At 36.3% G+C, this 24856-nt stretch overlaps 1 protein-coding gene across 7 annotated transcripts in view; it reads right to left on the reverse strand.

Annotated features, from left to right (window-relative positions):
• Positions 1-24856, reverse strand: part of Nsmce2 (NSE2 SUMO ligase component of SMC5/6 complex) — a 221664-nt gene that overhangs the window by 150930 nt on the left and 45878 nt on the right. For all 7 annotated transcript variants that reach the window (XR_005737713.2, XM_021724265.3, XM_040293672.2 and 4 more), the window contains one exon: positions 22298-22404. Coding sequence is in view for 6 of the 7 variants with exons in the window: in XM_021724265.3 (XP_021579940.1) it covers positions 22298-22404 (107 nt within the window). In the remaining variant the exon portion in view is untranslated. The remainder of the gene's footprint in view (positions 1-22297; positions 22405-24856) is intronic.

A 24856-nucleotide genomic window follows, 5' to 3' on the forward strand; every position in this document is an offset into this window, starting at 1 on the left:
AGCAGACTAGACCACTTGGAAGACAGAGTTTAGGAAATGAAGACAAAATATATAATCTTAAAAATAAAGTTGGTCATGGAGAAAAGTAGCTAAGACATCATGAACAGGACTTTCAAGAAATAAGGGCTAATATGAAAAGACCAAATACAAGACTTAACAGAATAGCTGAAGGCTCGATCATACACACCAAAGGAATGGACAATCTTTTCAATGAAATAATATCAGAAATTTCCCAAATCTTAAAAATGAAATGGAAAATCAAATACAGAAGGCTTACAGGACCCCAAATAAACAAAGTTACAATAGACCCACATTAAGGCATATTATTATGAAAATGCCTAACATACAGAATAAGAACAGAATTTTAAAGGCTGTGGGGGGGGGGGAGAGGACAGGTCACATTTAGGTGGAAACCAATCCAGATCTCAGCTGATTTGTCAACCCTAGGTCTTAAAATAACATATACCAAACTCTGAAAGAAAATAGATGCCAGCCAAGAATATCATACCCAACAAAATTAAGCTTCAGAATTGACAATGAAATAAAAACTCTCCATGGTAAACTGAAGTTAAAAGAATTTACTAGAAAGTCTGCACTACAAAACACACTCAACAAAATATTTCATGAAAAATAAAGTTGAAAACCAGCAAAGGGAGGAACTACACTAGAAGAATTGTCAATCAAAGGAGAAACTAGTTCAAATTAAAAACCAGAAATAAACCAAAATGACAAGGAATAGAATAATATTGAATATAGATGGCCTAAACTCATCAATCAAAAGACTTAGATTGGCAGACTGGAATAAAAACAAGCCAATAATGTGCTGTTTCCAAGAGATTTACCTCACAGGCAAAGAAATCCACAGATGAAAGTAAAAGGATGGGGAAAAAACATATCATTCACATAGATCTTGTAAACAAGCAAGGGTTTCTATCCTTGTATCAGATAAAGTGGACTTTTAAGCCAAAGTTAATCAGAAGGGACAATGAGGGTTATTTCATACTGCTCAAGGGAATTATACATCAACAAGACATAAAAATCATAAAGAAGTTATAGAAAAAAACCACAATAATTTAGAACTAATCAACAAATATAGAATACTTCATCCATTATTGAATGAATATACTTTCTTCTCAGCAGCACACAGATTCTTTTCTTCTCAAGACATAAAGCAACTCTTAGCAAACAAAACAAAAATAAAAAGAGAGAGATAATACCTTGCATTCTGTCAGATCATAATGGAATGAAATTAGAAATCAAACGATAAAATAAAAATAGAAGCTACTCTGATACTTGGAAATTAAATAACACACCACTGAAGGAACAATGGATAGCAGAGGAAATCAAGGATGAAATTTAAAAAATAATTAGAAGTAAATGAGAAAAGTAACACAACATAATAAAATCTCTGAACATAGTGAAGGCATTTCTAAGAAGAAAAGTTCACTGCATTGAGCTCATTCATTAAAAGAACAGAAATCACCAAATAACCTAACATTATATCTCAAAAAGCCCTAGAAAAAGAACAAATGAATACCAAAATCAGTAAAAGATAAGAAATAATTAAAATCAGAGCCAAAATCAATGAAATAGAATAACAACAAGAAACACAATTCAAAAAAAAAAACAATAATGAAACAAAAAGTTAGTTCTTTGAAAAAAATAAATAACATTTGAATCAAAAGTATGATATGTTAAGATCACTGTAATGTTTTGAGCAACTAATAAAAAAATTAAAATAAATAAATAAATAAAATTCATAAACCCCTTAGCCAACCTAACCAAGAAAAAGAAGAGGAAAAAACACTAAAATTCATTATGAAAAAGGAAATATCACCATGGATATTACTTAAATACAGAAGACAATCAGTAATTATTTTGTAAATTTATACTCTAATAAAATAGAAAATCTTAAGGACATCGTAAATGTCCAGATACATGACCTATCTCAGAATTTATACCAATCTTCCTCAAAGTATTCTATGAAACAGAAAAGGAGCGAACCCTTCCAAACTCATTCTATGAAGCTAGTATCACACACTGATACCAAAACCAGACAAAGAAACATCAAGAAAAGACAACTTCAGACCAATGTCCCTGATAAACATTTATGCAAGAATTCTTAATAAAATACTGGCAAAACACATACAAAAACGTATTAAAAAGATAGTACATTATGGTCAAGTGGGGTTCATCCCAGGGATGAAAGGTTGGTTCAAGATATGGAAATCAATATATGTCATTCACCACATCAATAGACTTAAAGACAAGAATCACATGATTAACTCAACAGATGCAAAAAAAAAAAAAAAAAAAAAAAGCATTTGACAAAATACAACATCTATTCCTGTTCAAAACACTAGAAAAACTAGGGATAGTAGAAACATACCTCAACATTGTAAAAGCTATATATGTTACCCAAGGCCAAAATCATTCTAAATGGAGAAAAACTGACAGCATTCCTTTTAAAAACTGGAAAAAGACAGGGATACTCTCTTTTATTACTTCTATTCAACAGAGTCCTTAAAACTCCAGCCAGAACAATTAAGCAAAAGAAAGAAGTTAAAGGGATATGACGAGGAAAAGAGGAACTCAACTATCCCCCTACTTTTTTGCAGGGGATACCAGGGATTAAACTCAGGGGCACACAACCACTGAGCCAAATCCTGCCCACCCCCCCACCCCCGCTCTTTTTGTATTTTATTTAGAGATAGGGTCTCACTGAGTTGCTTAGCACCTCACTGTTGCTGAGGTTGGCTTTGAGTTGTTTAGCACTTCACTGTTGCTGAGGCTGGCTTTGAACCCCCAATCCTCCTGCCTCAGCCTCCTAAGCCGCTGGGATTATAGGCGTGCACCACTGCACTCACAGACACAATTCTATATTTAAAAGACCCAAAAAACTCCACCAGAAAACTTCTAGAACTCATGAATAAATTCGGCAAAGTAGGAGGACATAAAAGTAACACCCATAAATCAATTGCATTCTGATACACCAATGATGAATCAGCTGACAGAGAAATTAGAAAAACTATCACATTGACAAAATTCTCAGAAACAAAATAAAATACTTGGGAATCAATCTAACAAAAGAGCTAAAAGACCTCAACAAATGAAAACTAAGAACAATCAAGAAAGAAAGAAACTGAAAAAGGCCTAAGAAGATGGAAAGATCTCCCAGATAGGCAGAATTAACATCATCAAAATTGCCATACTACCAAAAGTGCTATACAGATTTAATGCAATTCTTATCAAGTTTCCAATGATGTTCTTAAGAGAAACAGAAAAAGACAATTCCAAAAACCCAAGTGTGAATGTTCTCTCTGATATGTGGATGCTAACATACAATAAATGGGGTGGGGATAGAAGTTCATTGGATTAGACAAAGGGGAATGGAGGGGGGATCCGGATAGGAAAGACAGTACAATGAATCAGACATAACCTTCCTATGTTAATATATGAATACACATATACATGATAACTCCACATCATGTACAACCACAAGAATGAGATCCTAATTAGAATAAGGTATATTCCATGTGTGTATAATATGTCAAAATACACTCCACTGTCATGTATATCTAAAAAGACAAATTTTTTAAAAAACAAAGAATGCTGAAATTATCTAACGAAGATACAGCCTAGTGCTGCCTCCTAAGGTTAGGTCAGGTGGTGTCCCATTGTATGCTCAGAACAGTGAATAATATATGATAGTGTTTCTCCTATAGCCATAGTGCATGGGCTTGGGAATCAAGGGACAAAAGCAAAACTAGTTTCATATCTCCTCCCCCTCATCACACCTAATGATCAACTTGCAATTTTTTCCCCATCACTGCGACTCTGGTTCTGCTGGTTTAACAGTCTCAGTACCCAAGCAAGAACGATTTCACCAGGGGTTCAACAATGCCTCCAATGATTTGGAAGCTTAAACTGCAGCCTAGCAATTCTGAGCTCCTCATGACACTGAACAGACAGAAAAAAGGGAGGTTATGAAATTGGTTGGGGTAATGAATCTTGATCATCAAGAATAAGGAGGATTGCTGCCCCAGAGTGAGAAACAAAAAGTATGTGTCTGGAACCTGGAACATCTCTTGGTTTTGCCACATTTAGTGATTGGTAAAAGATAATGGAAGACAGAAACAATTCCATATGGGCAGGATCACCAGGAACTCAGATCCCCCAGAACTGAAGGCCTCGGCGCCACGCTCAGATAAAACCTACCGTCAGCTGAGAGCTGGTTGAGGACAAGAATGTGGAGTGTGCAGTGGAGAAAGGAGTTCGAGACCAATAGCAAAAGCAAAGACTAAAGTGTCTACTCATGTTTGTTTCTTGTTTTGATACATACATATTTATGTTTTTAACTAATTTCTTTCTCACCTTTTCTCCTAATATTTTATCAAAATAAGTTGGTTGCTCACTAGTTATAGAGTACCAAAGGGACCATTCACAAAGAAAATAAGCTCACCCAGATAGCCTGGACTTGGAGTCAGAAATTATAAATTCCATAATTGTTTTCTTCCCCCTTTCTGGCAGAGGGAGGGCATGTTTTTCACTTTTAATACAAAGAAAGAAAAGAAAACTGCAATACGTCAGGAGGGAGTATTTTGTTGCTGTTGCCACTGTTATTACAAATTCAAGTCTGGAAGAAATGTGTGTATTTGTAGAGGTTAAGCAGTCAAGCTTGCCTGCCTAGAATCTTCTGAACATGTTTCCTAGGTTCGGGAAATTGCTCACCTTGGCAGTGATAAGAACTGGGTAAGGACCATAAACTCACCTTCTCAGCCCTCTTTGCAGCAACAACACAGATGCGTCACTGTGGCCTCTGTTCGTGGGCCTTCAGTTCTTGAGAGTGACATGCCAGAGGTATAACACAGAAGGTGCTGGCATAAACCCTGAAACTAGATTATCTAGATGTTTAACCTTCAAATTTCTTCTGCTTCAAACTAGATGTGTGATCCTGGGCATGTTACTTAGCTTTTCAGAACATCAGTTTTTCCTTCTATAACTCTACTTAATTAAAAGGATATCATACTAAATAAATTAATGTGCATAAATAATTTAGAGTTCTGAAATCCAATACAGTAGCTGTTAGATATGTGTGATCATTTAAATCTGAATCCATTAAGTAATATGAAAAATGAAGTTCCTCAGTTGTATGGTCACAGTTCAAATGCTTGATAGCCCCACGTGATAGTGCTGATCATTCTGGATGATGTGGCAAATGGACATCTCCAGCACTGTAGAAAGTTCTACGGGAAATGTTGACTGAGAGAATACTTCCTGGCACTCACTAAGCATGCAAATGATAACTACTGCTGTTGCTACCATGGTTCTATGGTCACATTTTTATTATCATAAGAGCAAGCTTGAGGTGCACCAGCTCAAAATATGGTGGAAGAGATAGACAAATAAAAAGTAATTACAGGGGTGGGATTGTGGCTCAGTGTTAGAACGTTCACCTAGCATGTGCGAGGCACTGGGTTCGATTCTCAGCAGCACATAAAATAAATAAATAAAATAAAGGTATTGTGTCCAACTACATTTAAAAAAGTAATTACAATAATTAGCAGCAGTATCCCTAGCAGCAGTTGCACGGATAGGTCTGTTGAATTGCTAAGAACATAACTAACTTCTACCCTAGACTTCACCAACTATTTCCAGAGAGCTAGGGGCCACACACTGCTCTAGATTCTGGGGCTACAATAGAGACCAAGTGCTTGCTCTTGTGGAGTTTGCATTCTGGTTAAGTAAATTATAATAAGAAAATGCAGAATAATAATATATAATTAGCCTGAGAATAAGTACCAGAGAACAGTTAAGGAGGATGGAAAGGGGTGAGCTCTTTCATGATGAACAGTAGAAGCAGGACTTCCTAAAAAGATGACCTCTGAACAGAGACCTGAAGAAAACAGCAAGGGGGCCCATGGAGCTGGAACCAGAGTGAAAACAGAGGAAAGTGATAGATGAGGTCAGAATGTACATTGGGACAGATGATGGTGCCCTTTTTAGCCTTTATTCTTAGAAGAGAAGGTTTTAAGCAGAGGAGTGAGAAGATCTGAGTTTCTTTTTAAAAAGATTCCTCTGCCTGTTAAGATGAGAACAGATTTTAAGAGAGGAGAGGCAGAAATAGGAGACTAGTCAGGGGGCTGCTGTAGTCATCTAGGCAGAAGTGTCAATATCCTGAATTTGGCTGAGAGCAGAAGAAACAGCAAGAAGTGGTCAGATTCTAAACATAATATGGAGGCAGAAATAACAGGGTTAGCTGATGGACAGAATATGAGCTGTGAAACAATTAAGGAACTTAGAATGACTCTGGTTGGGGCCTGTTAAATTGATAAGGAAGTCTAGAAAAATAGCTGGTTTGGGAGGGGCAAACGATTAAATCAAATTTGGTTTTAGGAGGCTACAGGCATAATACCTGTGGGAATGAAATGAAGTAGAACTGAAAAGAAGACAGCTCTACATCTGAGAGGGGGTTTTGGGGAAAGGTCTAGCTTACAGCTTCGGACGCTAAAAAATGCTTATGCACATACTGTTGTAAGGAGGCAGAAGCAATCCACCCTGCAGGGACAGCAGATGATGTCAGGGGGGGACTATTGAGAGGAGCTCAACTCAAACACCAAGGCTGAGCAGGAGTTGGCTATCTGAAAGTGCAAGAGCACTCCAAAGAGACAAAAGAATGGTAGGAAATGAGACTACATTTTTAAAACCACATAAAGAAGTTTGCAATTACCCCTAAGGAAAAAACAATAGCTGAAGAAGGCAAAGCTGTGGAAAAGGCAGGCAAAATAATTAATTTTCAATGTAGAAAGATCACTTGGGTTACTAGCGGAAAGCATAATAGAAAAGAGCAAACTTATTCTGGGAGGGTGTGAAAATGGGGATGGAGGTAGAGGAATGAATTTGACACCCAATAAAATTTGGAAATGGAATATGAGATATGAGGAGTCTTGGAAGACTAGCAAGGACCACCAGGTCTCTCTTGTGGGAAACCGAAGACACTGCCATTTCCTAAGTTACAGAATCCCAGGAGAACATTAAGAGGAAAATTTCAATATCAGATGCTGACTTAAGGAGCCTACAGCACATTTAAGTGGAGAATGTCAAATTCATCATTGACTTCATGTATGTGTTACTGGATGAGAATCTGGAATGGAAAAAAGGATTTGGGACTTGGTGGCATAAAGATAATAATTTAAGTTGAAAGTACACATGTTACCTTTCAGGAAGAGTGTGTACTGCAAGAGAAAAGAGAGACAAAGAGCAAGTATGAAAACAACGATTTAATGAGTAGAAAGATGAAGCAAGGCCCATCAAAGAGGGTATGGAGGAGAGACCAGAAGCCAAAAGGAAAAACAGATGTGTGCTGTCCTAAAAGGAGGCAATCCAGGAAGAAGGAGTATTTATCAACAGCAGGAGGTCCCGGAGGAGAGCTCCTGAGCAGTATCCTCTGGATTTGTTACTAGGTTTGTAACCTGGGTAGTCACTAAACTGCTAGCCTAATCTCATCAGGGACCTACATACTCCACACTCGGAGGGTGAGGAGAAATGGCAGCGTGTGCACAGCACTTGGAACAACACATGGGCACTCCAAAACACTCCACCTGCTATTACCATGTATCAAATGTGTGCCAGACAAGCAGGATGCAGTGACAAAGAGAACAAGGTTGAAAGCATGGGACCACAGGAATTGAGGCTGTCAAAGGCCAAATGTTTGTGTACTCTCAAATGTATGCTGAGACCTTACTCCCCAAGATGACAGTGTCAAGAGGTGGGAACTTTGGGAGGTCCTGAGGACAGGAGGGAAGAGTGCATATGAATGGGACTTTGCACTCTTATAGAAAGAGCCCACAGAAACTGGTTTGCCCCTCTGTCTTGTGAGGACATAGTCAGAAAAGAATGGATCCCAATGAACACAGAACCTGCCAGCATCTTCACCTTAAACTTCTAGCCTCCAAAACTTGGGAAATCAGTATCTATAGCTTACAGTATTCTGTTATGGCACCCCAAATGGATTAAGTCAAACAGGCACTTTGAAAAAGAACAACTATGAGAAAAGAATCAGTCCTTTCCCTTTTCTTCACTCTCCTCCCAATGTTTCCTCTCTCTTTCCTTCTAAGTACAGCTTAAAATGCAGGAATCCCCAAGAACCTGTCACCGGGCCTCATTTAAGTCACTCCAGTTTTTCCATGAGAACTGCCACTCACCATGATCATCATGAGCTTATAATACAGATGTTATGACATTCTTAAGAAGAGACAGCTTAAATCCAGGAGTAAGCCATAAATAAATGAAACATGTTGCAAAGAAGTTAAATTTACAATTAGTGACTTCAAAAATTCTTGTAACAAAATGATAAGTCAGGTAATGTTTATCAAATGAAATATTCTAACTATACGATCAAGGAGACCTTTGAACAACCAACCTGACTTTCAGCTTAGTTTCAACACAGAAAAGTCTCCAGATGGTACCCAACATGCACTTCCCTGTCATCCAACATACACTTCCCCATCGAGAGTTCAAGTTCCATCTACCTTTTCTTGCTCTTACTCCTCAGCCATAGAAGCATGTGGACCTGAAAACTACTTGTAAGAAATATTGTATTTCCCAAAATAAAATAAAAAATACTAATGTAAGAAATATTGTATTTAGCAAAATAAAATAAAAATACTTTGTTGAAAGGGAAATAAAAGAATTCCACTAACTTTATATATATTAGTCTGAACCATTCCCATCCCTTTGGTATAATTTTTTCCACAGCCCTGTCATTTTAGGATGGCTGTTGCCATTCTTTTCTATGTTTCTTTCAATACACAAAGCTTGTGTCATATTCCCTTCCCTACCTGCTTATTCTATAATACATCAAATTCAAGTTCCCAGTAATCAGTCCCAACTATGGAGGACATCAACTTTCCTATGGACACTTAGATAAGTCTCTCCTTACCACATAACTCAGCACTGAAGCTTTCATGGTGATGAAAAGCCATTTTGCACTGGAATCTAAACAACAAAACACTGAAAGTACAGTGAGAAAAACGTCTTGGTCCAGACTTTGTGTGAAAATATGTGTGGAGGGGCAAGGAGTAGGAGCAGATGCTGTCTCTGCAGACAAAGAAGTGACCTGGGAGGAGAACAGAGCAGTGCTGAGTTTCATGACAGCTCTTTCTAGGCACTCTGGCTAAGGAAATCCAGGCTTCTACACCTGAGACTGCTAGACAATATTCCAGCCACACAGTGGCTGAGAAGAAGGCTGTTATCTTCCATGCTCCATCTCTTTCCTGGGTCCTCCAAGCATTTCCATGAATCCGAAGACCTTAATAATCTCCATTTCTAGTAGCACTAACTCACCATTTCTAGTAGAACTTAAAAGGGAAATCTTAATTGTTTTCCTCTTTCTGTCTTGATAAGGATCCATCAGAAAATCTATATGGAATGACTATAGTAATTGAAAAGATAGGCAAAATGTCTATTTGGGGAACATAATGTTTTTTCTTTCAACCCATAAATTAACTTTTAAAGTGCCATATGGTTTCTAATAAACAGTTCAGTCTTATTTCAAATCCCTTCCTTTACACTATACCACATCTCTACATCACAGAAAGGAGGACAACCCAAGGATATGAGGCTGGATCTTTCCCCTCAGCTTTCACATCTTACCAACACAATAAAGACTATGGAATTATCTAGCAGTTTATTAAAGCTCCTTATCCTTTACCTACTCTACTTATTTCAGTATAGCAACCTATCAAATTCTCTATTACTGCTTCCTCCTTAAAGAATATTGTGTCCTGTTACTTGAAATTACTTCCCACCAGCAGATTTGTCTACCTTCTGGCTTCTAATTCTCCTCCTAGAATTTGAAAATTAACCTAATCAAAAAGCTCCGATATAATGAGAAAATTTAAGTGTAGGTGCTTCATTGTCTATAGAGCACTTTTTAGGATAATGTCAAAATGAGAGAAATTAAATAACATTTCTGAACCAAATACCTAACAGCTGCTGAGCTGAGACTACAGGGTGGCCTCACCAGGCTTAGAAACAGATTATACTACAATTTTAGGTCCCTATTCTGAAAATCTGAAATTCAAAGTGCTTCAAAGTCCAAAAGGTTTTGAGAGTTTACATTTGCCACAAATAGAAAATTCTATACCTGACATACAATGAGTCACAATCAAAATGCAGGCATACTAAAAGTATTTTATAAGGTTACCTCCAGGCCATGTGCATAAGGTACATGGTGAAACATAAATGAATGCTTTGTCTAGACTTGGGTCCCCATCCCTGATATATCTCACTGTGATTATACAAATATTACAAACTCCAAAATATTTCAAAATCTAAAACAATTTTGGTACCAATTATTCCAGATAAAGGATACACAACCTGTATATCATAATGCACTATAAAATAATTTCATTAAACTACTACATTTCCAGATTTGGTGGCTACCCAGTGAACTGGGCTCTACTGGCTGTAACCCATTTTCCATGATTTCTCTGTACATTTTACTTCAGAAGTGCTCAAGGAAGCAGGTCAATAAAAATGCCATCTTACATTAGAACAATATTAAAAAAATTTTAAACCACCTTTTAAGTCCTGTTTCCAATTTATTTTGAAGAGTAAAATAAGCAATTCATATTTTCTAAATGCCTACTAGATGAAGCCTCACTTCTTTTGAAGCATGAAGCATTTTGTCTTCATTAATTACCTCATTCAGCCCTTGCAACTGTCCTATAAAGTATTATTATCCTCTTTTTGCAGATAAGAAAACTGAAGGTTTATAAGAACAGGTCACTAATTCCACAGTTACTGCACAATTTTTTCTACTGTCAGCAAAATCTTTTCACATGTTCCATATAAATATCACACACGAACCACATCACTGTCTTCTTTTAGGGAAAAACTTCTTTTACTGTTTCTAAACTTGATCATAAACAAGTCAGTAGACTAGCCTGGCAAGAAGAAAATAATTATTTATGGGTTGGGAGTGTGGTTCAGTGAGAAAATGCTTGGGTTCAGTCTCCAGCACCAGAAGAAAAAAAAAAATTTCAACCTGAGTTATGTAAACAAAACTTAGTACACTGCCCAGCATGTAGTAAACACTAGAGAAACATTAGCTATATTTACTTTTATTGTGGAAAGGACTGGATATCTTAATAAATATAAAGAATCTCATTAAAACTAAAAAAAAAAACTTATTTCATTTTTAATCCCTAAAATCCCTTCATATTCACCCACTGCCAACTTTAGAGTCTACCACAAAACTTTAGAAGGGTCAAAGATATGGGATCTTCTAAAGTTTTTCTTCTTTTTAATATAAAAGTTAATTATAATGGTATTATTTTCCATAGTAGTTCTTTAATACTAACAGAATTCTACACCTTGACAGGTGTGGGGAGTCACATTTTGTTTAAATAGAATTTCTCACACCTTTACTTTGGGAAATATATAATAAGATATGATGCTCAGAGTCAATAATAACTACCTTTCCTTTGTAAGATTACTGTGCTCATTAAAAAAGGAACCAGAAAGGGTTTCTGATCTCTTTGCTGAGCAAAGATGATTGGTTTTAGACTCTTGGTCACATGGTGAAAGGACTGAAATATTAACTGGTATTTACAAATCTGACTTAAGCAAACCCTTGGCAAATATTAAATAAGCAGGGAAAGCACAGGAGAAGTGAATTCACTCTCTTACCTTGACCTTGGCTAAGTACTCTAAAACACTTTAAATGAACACCATACTGATACTCATACTACAAATGGGCTTTATTTCAAGTTTACAGAAATTGGATCACAATAACTCCTTATAGTTAAATATTTCTTTTCCTTTTTTTTTTTAAATGGGCCAGTCCAGAAACTTAGCCACTGAATGTTCATGTCTGTAGAAAATTGCATTCCATGATTCAATTCAGAAATTCAAACACTGAGAATGTATCTTTTCTCTTTCCAGCTCCAAGAGCTAATAGGAACTCCTTTCCAACCCTCTTTGAAAGAACCAGAAAGTCTCTTTCACTCTAGTTTTGTGACCATTCACATCAAATACAAGATGCCAGATAAGTGAACAATTAGTAAGCAATAACCACCTTTCACTTTTCCTTTTTTTTTTAAGTCAAAACAGATTCCAGCTATAATTGCTCAAGGAGTCATGTAGGACAAATATTATTATTATTTCATTTTAGAAATGAGGAAGATGAAGTACAGAAGTTCTGTGACTTGTCCAAGGTTACAGTCTGGCAGAACTAGGATTAATTTAAAGCCATATATTATTTCCCAGCCCAACATTTATCAATCAAATACCAACTGCCTAGAAAAGACTTTACATTTAGATTATATCTGGCTTTGTGAGTTTTCATTAATTTCATTCTCTATTGGTGCTTGATGAGTTAGTTGCTAAAACCATCAGATCAGAAATTATACTGTTTTAATTAAATCATTGTTTCCTCCTTATTATATATAGATGTTAAACTTTTAAGTGTTTCATAATGAAGTGACTCCATGACTAAGCAAGCCTGATCTACATTAGTCACTTGTTGAACTGTTCCCTGAGATTCACACGAAACTCTTAGAGGGTGGGGGAGTACAAGAATAAGGCTTTACAAAAAAGATGACTAAAATAAGGACAAAAAGTGAATGTGAATCTTGCACATTTTTTCTTTCCAGTTTAAACTGAGTTAGGAAAATAAATGTGAGCCATTTGTTCCAAGTACAAGTGATTTAGAAGAAAATAGTTCACTAACATAAATCAGCAATGTGGTGGACATTTCTGTGGCAAGAGGAAGAAGTTAAAAGTTAACAGGACAGAACAGTAAGGCCTTGCCTTTATACAGCACTTTTACCTCTGCAGTACTTTCCACATACATTATCTCATTTTGTAATCAAGATATCACTCTAAGATGGGTAGGGGCAGACATTACTAAGCTGATTTTGCAAACAAGCAGAGTCTAAGAAATTTGCTGAAAGTCACACAGCTATGCAGTGGACAGGTCTAGAAGAAAACTCAAAAGTTAAATTGAACATTAACACCAAACAACTTACTACTGTAACAGGATCATATAAGACCATATATTACAAAGAAAAAGCACTTTTATTCCATATTCTGGTTGAGTAATTCCATTAGTGTTATAAAAAACATGGTATACATATTCTAATTTCACCTACATTATTTATAGGTGCCTTAAGCAGTATCTTGAGAATTTGTTCTAAGAAAATACTGAGCAGATGATATTTTTGATGAGTCTTTTAAAACTTGGTTTAACTACACCTTACATGTCATATTAAATTTCTGATTTTGCAAGAGGAACATTCTATGAGCGTATCCAGGACTTCGTCCACTAATGTGTTCCCATTTAGTGTTTTATGGGACACTTGAGCTTCTGTTTCAAGTCAGAGGCTAAAATAAACTTCAGTTGACAGAGGATAACCTAATGAGTTTAGGGCTTGCTTCTCCATACCAACAGCATTCCAAGAAACACACAGTGCTGAGGCAACTGGGAGGCAAGCATGAAAGATGTGAGGCCCTGCAGGTGCCAGCCACAGGGAGGTAAAAGCAAGCAGGTCAGAATGTCTGAAAATCTGGTGCAATCATATTCAACTATTTCTGGTTACTGCTTTCAATCAATGTTAAGTAATGCTGACTTAACCTTTCCAAATATTACTTTCTATTAGAAGATAAGTATATGATTATTTTAAGATAAAATGAAGGACAAAAGATAAGCAAATTAAAAACTAAGTTACCCCTGAAAGAAATGAAATTTAAAAAGCTCCAGTGGTTAAGGAATCAGGATGGGATAGAACAAAAGAATGAAAGTGTGGCTGTTGCCAGCAGCTTCATACTGTGAAAGTCACAGACAGAGGCAGCCTCTCGATTTTCCCAATGACAGCTCACTGGGCATTATTAGCTCCACTTCAGAAGAAAAAGGCTTTTCCTTACCAGGACCACTGCCAATGTACAAGGGGACTCAGAAAAATAAAACCCATTCATGTGCTCTCCATTTATATGCTTCCTTCTCTTGACTGACATGGATATGACACCTCAAAAGAATAAATCCAACATGTTTTTCTCTCATAATATTTTTCAAATCTGTTATTAATAAAGTAAACAAAAAAATATTTAAAGATGTAAGCAGGATAGTTCCAAATGTAATTATGAGAGAAATTTTAAAGTTACATTTTCACAAAGTTTTCACTTAAAATATGTAAGAAAACAAAGAATTATTTCTGAATCAGCACTTACGAGTTTTTAGTTGTCTGGTTCTCAAACCAGTATATGGTAAAGGGCACAATCCCTTTTTCATTGTTATAGACATAAAAAAGAATTAACATCAAGGAACTTCAAATTCAACTGGCCCGATGCCACACCACTCACTGGCTTCTGCACCAACTTGGGCCCTTGATTCCTCCAGTTTGAGGACTAGACACTGACTAGAGAACCAAGTTCCACTCCATTCCATCCCTCTACCTGCAATTAGCAGAGAAATCCCTTTCAAGGAAAGGGACCTTTCCTTAACTGGGGAAGGAACACAGCCCTGTACTCTCCCTGTCCTATAGCCAACTCTACTCTCCAATGTGAACCCAGAGAATCCCTCTGTGATACTATTTGAAGGTCAAGGTACATGTTCTCCTCTACAGAACTTCCCAAACAACCTTATAAATTAGCATGACAGACAGTTCCAGGTGCTTTCATGACATCACTTTTCATCCCCTCAGAGTTCTGTCATCCTTACATTCAGAAGAAACTCAGGTTCAGAGTTAAAGTGCACAAGAGCCAGGAACTGAGCAAAAACTCTTCGTCCTTACTCTGAATTTCTGAGGTGTGTTTTAGTTGTTTCTATCTATTTCACTGTTAAAATTAAAACAATGGGCTGTTTTGTACATGTATGTCAAGAGGCTTTTGTATTCTTACTGGAGGAAGGATACTATTGGCACTAACTGAAAAATTTATGAGATTTATAACCAACTGCTTTCAACTTCACACTGTGAAAATGCATTAATCTTAGAGTGAACCTTAATGTCTGATGATTCATTCCCCAATTCAATCTATTCACCCATCTCCCTTCTGTAGTTGTCCATTCAATATCACTGCCAAATAGTGGGGGAAAGCCCAGACTGCAAGCTCTTCAATACTTATCTATTATGGTAAAAAGTTGATATTAAAAGGAAGTTAAAGAAATTCTCTAAATAAGGGTTCAATGCTATATGTAGATTATGTTCAATGTTAGCAAAACCAGGAGTTTGCTGTATTAAAGAACATGCATGCCAGTTATTCTAGTGGTTAGCCAGGCTGGGCCTGCCTGAGGTCTGTGAGGCCGAGGTATTCACTATGCCCACCCAGTACTTACCTGCAGCTTGGTGTTGAGCCTGGTTTTCAAAGGTCTGTCTGCTTTTCCTGACCTTCTGCCATTTACTAAGCCCCTTCTCTCTTCCGTCTACAGCTTCTCTGTAAGAACTGGCTGCTTCCCTGCCCTCTGGCCTACTCTGCAACCCCCTTCCCTTCCTTCTCTCTTCTCCTCACTCCACAGAGGGGTCTTATTTGCCTCAAACAGAGGCTCTGACAGCCAAGCAGTCACTGCATGTTCTTTACTTTCCTTCTCATTGTTGGAATAAGACATTTTTCAGGTCTGGCCCTTTCATGACCTTCTACATAGAAACATCTTTAAGGCCTGGTTTGGGCAGGAGTTCCAGGCAGGAGTTCAGTGCACACACCCCTCCCCTCATGCCATACACAAACCAGTTCCTAGATACTACAAAATGCTGGATCTAGCACTGAGCCTTCTTTGTAAAATTAGGGGGCTGCAACTTTCATACAGCAACACTAAACAAAGTGGGTTCTGCAGATCAGTCCCCTTAGCCCAGAAGGTTTTCTAGTTAACCAAGTTTAGGAAATTTCTGAGTATCTTCTTTCTTTGGAGAACCCCACTGCATAAAAGCCTATTAAAGGTGTTAGAGTCTTTAAGGAAATTCTTTTTATCAAGCATTCTTCAAAATAATTTGCCCACAAAAATCTTATTTTCTCCTATTATACTTATTCCTGATCAACTAGAATCATGGAATAGAAAATGCTGCACTAGAGGTACTTTAAGGACTACTGAAGTGAAATGTTTCCTAAATTCTGATGAAAATTCAATTAAATGCTTAATACCTCAAAAACAGATGAATTTCTACAAACTGAATGAAAATCAGTCTCAATTTAGGACAGAATTCTCACCTACTGGCATTCATCTTACCTCAGAGCTTTTATATCCAGACTTTTTCCTACAGAGGTAACTCAATTAGTGAAATGCTATCTCCAGGTGTAACTCTGTATATGAGACAAAATGCTATCAAACACAACTTTGAGGATAACTGTTGAGGAGTTCTAAAGTACTGAAATAGAAATTAATCACCAGTAATCACAGAAACAAATACATTCCAGGGCCAAGGGGCTGAAGGGTGAATACCTAAAGTTTTTTTTTGTTTTGTTTTTGTTTTTTTTCCCTATTAATCTCCAGTCCTGGGCAATGTTGACATAGATAATAAGGTTTACATATGATATGACTCATTTGAAAAACCATTGATGTGAAAGGCATCAAAAAAAATGCACTCTGTTCTGTAGTGCTAAATGTAAATGTCAGGGCGGAGGCAGAGAAGAGGGTTGGCCCCCAGGACTTGGCCACTGACTCCCAGAGATTTTCACCAATTTCTCTCCCCTGTCATGTCACCTCCTTGCTAGTCCACTGACAACAGTAATTTTTTTTTGTGCTCAGGAATCTCCTGTCCTCCATCTTTATAATCCCCAAACTACTTTCTCCCTTCCTCTTTGACCAGTGATTCACAATGTCTAATAGACCAAGGTACATTTGAATATTCTCTCAGCAGGTGATTATATCTAGGAAATTACATTCTCTGGCCTTGACCTTCCTCTAGATACTAGAAAACACATTATCATCTTTCTAAGTGACAAATTCTCCCCAAGTTTGATTTAACTAAAATGGTGACTCCCATCTTACAAGATAACCTATAAGACTGCATGTTAAAGTACTAGCTATTAAGATGAGTTTAAAGAAGGTAAATGCAAAGCTTAGCAAGTGATGAAAGATGAAGGGTGAGAGGGCACAGGGAAGTAATATGTCCAAACAGTCAAAACTAGTTGCACAACAAATCTGAGGTAAACTATACCTTTGACCCACGTTGTACTTTTATTATATCTAAGATTGTCCAGGTTCAATACTTTATATGAAGTATATTTCTACTCTTCTAATTCTCAACACATTAGCTTTAAAAGGCAGATACTATGCTCATCTGAGCCTATGGAATAAAAACCATAGAAGGTATGGGGGCACACCATGAAGAGATTACACACTCAAAAGAGACAAACACAAATGGACCCATGGAGCACTTCACTGGTCCAATTAAGATGGGAAATATTCTCTCTCACCAGGCTTCTTGGAAAAACTGTTAAAAAGACACTGACTTAAAAAACAAAAACAACTATGTGTCTGCAATCTGATTTAAATGCTCTAAAATCTTACATAATCTATAAGATACAAGAAGCAGAGAAGAGGGTTTTGAGGAGGGTGAAAAAAACATACATGCCCTAGGCTTTCCAATAACAGACTGGAGCAGCACATGCTAAAAGAACAACGCATAGGTAAAGTCATTTAAGTTTAAAATTTGTTTGATTTAAAATTTTAAATAAAGGATCATGAAAAAAATGTGCCATGGCATAATGTGAATATCAAGCTTTATTTTTTTATAAACCCTTGAACTATATCACATCAAAAATACAAGAGGATTACATCTTATCATTGGTAATAATTTGTGACACTAATCTGAACCCATTAGGCCATTTCTCATTTAACTTCATGGTTCCAATCCTTTTTTACTATCATAATTAAGATTACAGAAAACTGCAAGGACTACTTCTGTAACAGTTATTGGACTTTTTTTTCTTTTTAATCATTTCTTATTTTAAAAAATAAGACAGATCTGAGGATTTCTTGAACTAAACTGGCACCCATCCTCCATGCCTACCCTCAGGAATCTGAAGGCCACATGATAATCTACAGGTTTAGTTGCAAACATTCATAGACAAAAAAATCAGAAACACATAGGACCACTGATGGATATACTCAATACTTACTAAAATATCTCATTTCAGAAAGAATAATCCCTGCTTGAGAAGCAGAATACCAGTAATGAAATTATTCTTAAACCCACCAATGCCATGATTCGTACCAACAGCTACAGCACCTGGCACATAGTAGTAAGCACTTAAAAATCTGTTAATGAATGAATCATTGACCAACGTTAGGTAGGTTACTCAACTACTTTATTTAATACTTTAACTTTCTGTATATAAAAGTAGGCCTTCCCTGCCCTAATTTTCTCAAATTCAGTCTTTGGGTTGGTCAAGGCACTCTGAAACTCAGACATCAAAACAATCAGAAATAAGGTGCTTCCATTTCCTGCAAACGTCATATAAAGAAGTTACACCCATGTTGAGGCTCATTTCATGCTCATCCTAAATATCACTTCCCCAGGAAGGTGCCTCCCAACCACTCCAAGAGATATCACACCCTGAATGCCTTATTTTATCCTTGTAGAACATACAACAACGGTACTTATATAATATCTGTATTGCTCTTTGTTAAATGTTTGGCTCCTATTCTAGGCTTTGGACATCCTGAAGGTGAAGGTTATATGGGTCTTGCTAATGACTTACTTCCTGCACCTAGTAATGCTTGGCACATAAGTGTCTAGTAAATATTTATTCAATAAACATTTGGGAACAAAAAGCCAGCCAATAATGTTCCTTCAATGTACTCAAACAGTTGAAGCTTGGAAAGCTAGGCAATGAACATCACACTGTCAGAAAATCACCACTCTCAACACAAAGCTAAGAAAAATTTTTCCCTAAGTAAGTGACAGAAGTAATAGTGTCTAGGAGCAGTGGGAAACACCTGTAATCCCAGCTACTGTGGGGCAGGGGACTGAAGCAGGAGGATTGCTAGTTCAAAGCCAACTTCAGGAATTTAGCAAGACTTTGTCTCAAAATAAAAAAGAAAAAGGGTTGGGGATGTAGCTCAGTGGTAAAATGTCCCTGGGTTCATTTACCAGTACTACAAAACAACAAGTAGGAGGAAGAGGAAGAAGAGATGTATTATAATTTCTGTGTTCCATTTCTAGCTTTCAAAACACTTTCATTATCTGTGTGGTCTTACAACTGAAAAGTCTCCAAACAGTTCATATAGAACTTTCTCAGATTTGGTTTTTAGAGGTCTGACAGCTATATAACCAATATATCCAGTTTTTATAAATGTCTTTAGAGGCTATTTGGGGATTTTTGTTTCAGTGCTCATTGTATAATATTCCCTTTACAAACAGGTCTGCTGGAACTCAGTCTGAATATTTTTCCATTTTTAAAATTTCAAAGCACTGAAATAAATACCAATTTCAAATTAAACTCACAGGCAGTATAGTATATGGTAGCTCTATTTTCTCAAAAAACAAAGGAAGGCAACCTGAGATCCTCTGCTAATTGCCAAAGGGACTTCTCAGGGACTTGGTGGTAAGTTAATCCATATTTCTAAGGTTCCAAAGTCAGCTTCCAAAACCTGTTAGGAGACGCACAATCTTCAAAACTTGGTTGTGACAGTAGGAGAAAAATGCTTGCATAAACAATAAAACAAACACTGATAATTTAAAAAGAAGTTGGATCAGGGCTGGGGTTGTGGCTCAGGGGTAGAGCGCTCGCCTACCAAGGGCAAGGCCCTGGGTTCTATCCTCGGCACCACATAAAGATAAATAAAGTATTATGTCCAAGTTAACTAAAACAAATAAATAAATATAAAAAAAAAAAGATTAGGCTAGAAGTTGGATCAGAATTTGGTCAAATGCTACTATAATGGAAATACTATAGTTCCCAAGTCTGAAAGAACAGAAGGTTAAATGGGACTCATGTGGACTCCCATTATCTGCTTTCTTTCTTCATTGCTGGACTTAAAACCATTCTTCATTCTAGAGACCACAAACACCTTATACTGTGACTTTAAGAGCTTAGATTCCTAAAGTCCATATAACATATCAAAGCCAAGAAAAGCACCTTGAAATAAAGTGAGCAAAACAAAGCATCTGTTTTTAGAAAGAGTTTGTTCTACTTTTCCAAGGAATTCTGTTTGGAAATCTGTGTTTGCAATAACATAATATTTAATAGCTCCATCAAATTTTATCAATGCCAAAGTAGTTTGATAGACACTATCTAATCTGATTCACATAATAATCTTGTGAAATAGGGAGGCCAAGGATTTTATAGATGAAGAACATGAGGTTCCAAGAAATTAAGTTTCTTGAACAAGGCTCCTAACTTAGAAAGTCAGAAGAACTAAGGCTTGAAGTGTTTGATTCCTACACCACTGCTCTTTCTGAAGAAAGATACCACCCTGGGTCCATCTTAAGCTGCTATTCATTCTTGATACCCCATGAAAAGAAGATAGGAATAGCTATAACTTAGAATATGGAGAATCGTATCTAACAAATCCATCAAAATAGTGGTTACATTCCTACTGAGTCCTTAATGGTTTCAGGTCTTAGAGACCTTATAAAATGATGCTTTACTACTCTGGGTCTTGTATTGAGCTCTTATAGATAGGATTTGGTAACAAGAAAGGGGAAATGAAACATGTTTTCTCCTCTTATGAAAGACAAGGGACCTTCTGAGAAGCATTAGAATCTTTAAATCCATTCCTCCACAGGCTAGAATGAAATAAGGGCTAAAAAGGAGGATAAAACTCAAAAGCACAGTCTTGCCTGTTGAGGAAGGTAAGAGTAACAGGATGAAACCTCAAAATGAAAGAAATGCTGAATGTGGGTGAGGGTGGGGGATTTTTTTGAGTCTAACTTTTCTTTTATGAGTGACTCAGTTACTTGATAGGGGAAGAGTTCAATTCTTCTTGCAAAACTACCTTCACCATCAGTGAATCTTAAACATTAGTAGAGAAAAAATTGACATTAAGCTCTTTGACTCCCAAGTCTCATGTTTTTTTAAATCAAACCAAGATTGAGCCATATAATAGACTTAACTCTACTCTTTGGCAGCAAACACAGTTTATTCTACAAACTTGCTATATTCTTTTAAGTTGGTGGTTTTCACCCTTGGAAACAAAATGAAGTTTCTAAAATACACTAGTGCCCCAATCCGGCTCCAGACCTGTGCAATCAGGTATCTTAGAGTGGGAACTGGCTGATTCTAGGACTTAGCTAAAATTAAAAACCTCTAGTCTTAGTGCTTTGTTATTCATCATCAAAGATGATGTCGACAGAATTCATTTTATATTTTTCTATAGGAGAAATATTCAGAGAACTAGGACTAAAAGTCACAGTGCCCTGAAACATTAGAAATCTACAAGCTGAATGAGTTTATTGCTTTGATATAAACAGATATTATAAAAGTTACTTAAATATCACACTGAATAAATACTAGCCATTCAGGAAAAAAATGTCATATAACTATATAACACTTATTTCCACCAGCATATGTAGTAAACAAAGTTGAAACATTTATCTTGCACTGAACAGTAGCTGATTTTGTTAAATATTTGGTTTTTTTCCATAGTTAAGAAAAGGCAAATAAAGAAACCAGAAGTACAAGACACCATATTACACAGGTATATGAAATCAGTTCAACAGGGAGTTTCCATGATCCAGAGGACAAAGGGCTTCTCAGAAACATTACTGCAATCATATTGCTCATTTCTTACTCAACACAGTAGTACTAAAAAGGATGTTGCTATGTTCCCACCTTAACTGCCTTATGTGCAGTTCCTGTGACAGCTGGAGTCAACAAAGATAAGTTTGGCTTCTGGAAAAAATGAAATGCCAACCTTCTTTATTTTACACTTGCTCTAAAACTTTTCCATATTATCTGATTATAACAATTTTGCAATAGATGGTATATTGGCTACAGCTAATGAGTAACTAAACCTGGTCTAAATTATATGTCTAAGCAAATATAGCAATAAAAACTGTTTTAACAAAACGTTTTAAAAGTTAAAAATTTCACATTCAAATAGGGTTTACATTAAAAAAAAAAAAGCAAGACAATCCAAGTTGAATTTAATATGCTAATTAACCTCCATTGCCTAGCTGGGAAAATAATGTAAGATTCCTATTCTATGAGATTTCCTGGTTAAGAGGAAATTAATAGTTTGTACAATAAGGATAAGGAAATATTAAAGGTTAGGAAAGAATTCTTATTTTGTGTTACTATTTTTAGGTCACAGGAGCTACAATCAAAAACAACACAGTGAGTGGCATACACTTACATGATTTATTGTAGATTGAACAGCCTTAACATAATGGTTTAGGTCTCGATCCATTATAGCAAATTCAACCATCGCCTTGTCCATACTATATTCGCTACTCACTTCAGCTGAAAAATAAAAGAGATTGAAATTATTAATTTCCACTTAAAATACTATATCTACCTGGAAACAGTTACACCAATATAATCCTTATCAATTTTGGAAAAGTATTACATATTTTTTAAAAATCTTCTCAATATAGGCCTGTTTCATTCAAAATTGTAAAAATACACAGAAGAAAACAACTCAAAGGTAGTTTGGGAGTGGAATGAAAAACAGATTTGTTCTCAGGAGGTCCTTTCCAAGCTTCACCACTTATCATGATCCTAAATCAAGACACCTCTCTCAGTAACTTAGTTCCCTCATCCCTTAAAACAACCCAGTCGTACATCCATCACACAAACCTCATAGTTACAGATCAAATAAGGAAGATTTCCATGCTCCTAACAATGGCTGGATCATTTGGATTGATTCTATTGGGAGGCGGGGTTCCTTAAAAACAAGAGTCCCACAGTAGTAAGAAATAACCAGGGAAAATCAAAGACGAGAAGTAGGACAACAAGACACCTAAATCCCAGCAAGCTGGGATCCCTGCTCCTCAGTATGAAGGTAAACCAGAAGCAATCCTGCCCTGTTCTTTGGAATGGCAGGGAGGTTCATCTTGCCCATTAAGCAAAAGAGTGGGGGAGGGAAAAGGGAAGAGGAAAAGAACTTGTTTCTGAAAAACTGTCCACAAGCTAGCCCTCCTGGATTTGCTCGCTGGGATCCCCTAACCTGAGTGGCCCCAGGACCCTATGCTCTGATTCTGGTGCAGAATGATCTCAGACTAATAGTTCCCACAGGTCTGTGGCAGAAGAAAACATAACTCCCTGGAGAAGACACTTTCATTTAGGGGTCAAATAATCCCCAGGAATAATTTTTAAGGATACTGAGGAGATCACAAGGGAAAAGGTTAAAACAAAAAGCCATACATATCCAAAACAGATAAGAAAACAAGCGACCAAAAGTAAGAATCAATAGAAACAGATCCACAAATGTTCCAGTTATTGGAATAACCTATCAATTACAGTATGAAGCAACTGCATGTAAAAAATAAAAACATCCTCAAGAACAGGTGACTATTAAAAGTGATTGGAGGTTGGAAAAGCAAGGCAATATTTTTAAAAGTGCTTTTAAACTGTTTCTCCCCCTCAATCCAAATAAATTTATAACTTAACAGATCAGGATAAAATAGAAAACAAAGGATCATAAGAATTTGAACCTTAAAAAAAAAGAAACTCAATGAAAATAAAGTTGAATCACTTAAATCTTATTTGGGAATGTATATATTCAAACTATCCCTTTACTTTAGCTCACACAATTGTTAGTATTTCTTGTCTGCTCTGAGGAACAATATCACAGATCAGTGCAGGTCATGGAGAAATGTAAAATCCATTCATTTGGCTTTTAAAATTTATCTTCCTAAACCTTTAAATTATGTTTTAATTTTATAACAATTATAAGCACAGTCATACATCTCTTGGATTTATTTATTTATTTATATTTTAATATCCAGACTTCACAGAGTATATATATAGCTCAATGAGTTTTTCTTTGGGATATGGGGTGTTTATATAAGAAAAATATGTATTTCCCTACCCAAATTAATACATTTTTAACAAAATAGGGTTTGAGAAAAGTCTCAAGTCATATTGTTAGACAACTAGAGCCAGTGGATTAACATTTTGAAAATGTCTGAATGTCAACAAAGGTAACATGCTGCCCAGACATTGCCAATATCAAGAAGTACACACTGCACATACATAGAATCCGTGTTAAGAATCATATTAATTGTCAGATGATCAGAAAGATAATTTTAAACCATTTATATCCTACTATAACGATATGCAACTTATATTTATAGGCATTTAGTTACATTTCAATACATGGGTTAGAAGGTTTTGGTTGACCTATAGGGTTTTTTTTTTCCACTTAAGATAATTTTTAAAAAGGGCTTCTGTTTCACAAAGCTTTATCTAATTAAAAGAAAGTTCCTTTTTTTCTTAATGGAATCAGTGCATTTTATGCATATTAGGTATTAAATTCTGAAACTGGGACCAGAAAATGGGTAAAGCTAGTAATCTGAGCAAAGACTAAGAACATAAAGTACTTTCTCAAAAGTCTAATATCAGAAATGTCTCCAAATTAAACAGAAATCAATGAAAGGATCTACTGGGGGCAAAAGTCTGAAGCATAAGAAATCAAATTTAGAGGGCTAAAATCAGTGGGAATTTACATATTGTTGGCAATTTCCCTCTGGATTAAATGAATTAATTTTCTAAAGCACTCAGAATGTGCCTGAGACTTAAATGCTATAAAAGTATTTACAAAATAAAACAAATGGGTTGATGACTTTCATTAACAAGGTCTCACAGATGGTATCAAGTCCTGAACCAAAGAGCACTTTAAAATATGAGGCCCAAGAGACCTTCCTGCAAAGGAGAAAAGGAGCAGTGGCTGTGGCAGGGTTTCATGATATGA

The sequence above is a fragment of the Ictidomys tridecemlineatus genome, chromosome 7 (assembly GCF_052094955.1).
Source record: "Ictidomys tridecemlineatus isolate mIctTri1 chromosome 7, mIctTri1.hap1, whole genome shotgun sequence".
Lineage (NCBI taxonomy): Eukaryota > Metazoa > Chordata > Mammalia > Rodentia > Sciuridae > Ictidomys > Ictidomys tridecemlineatus.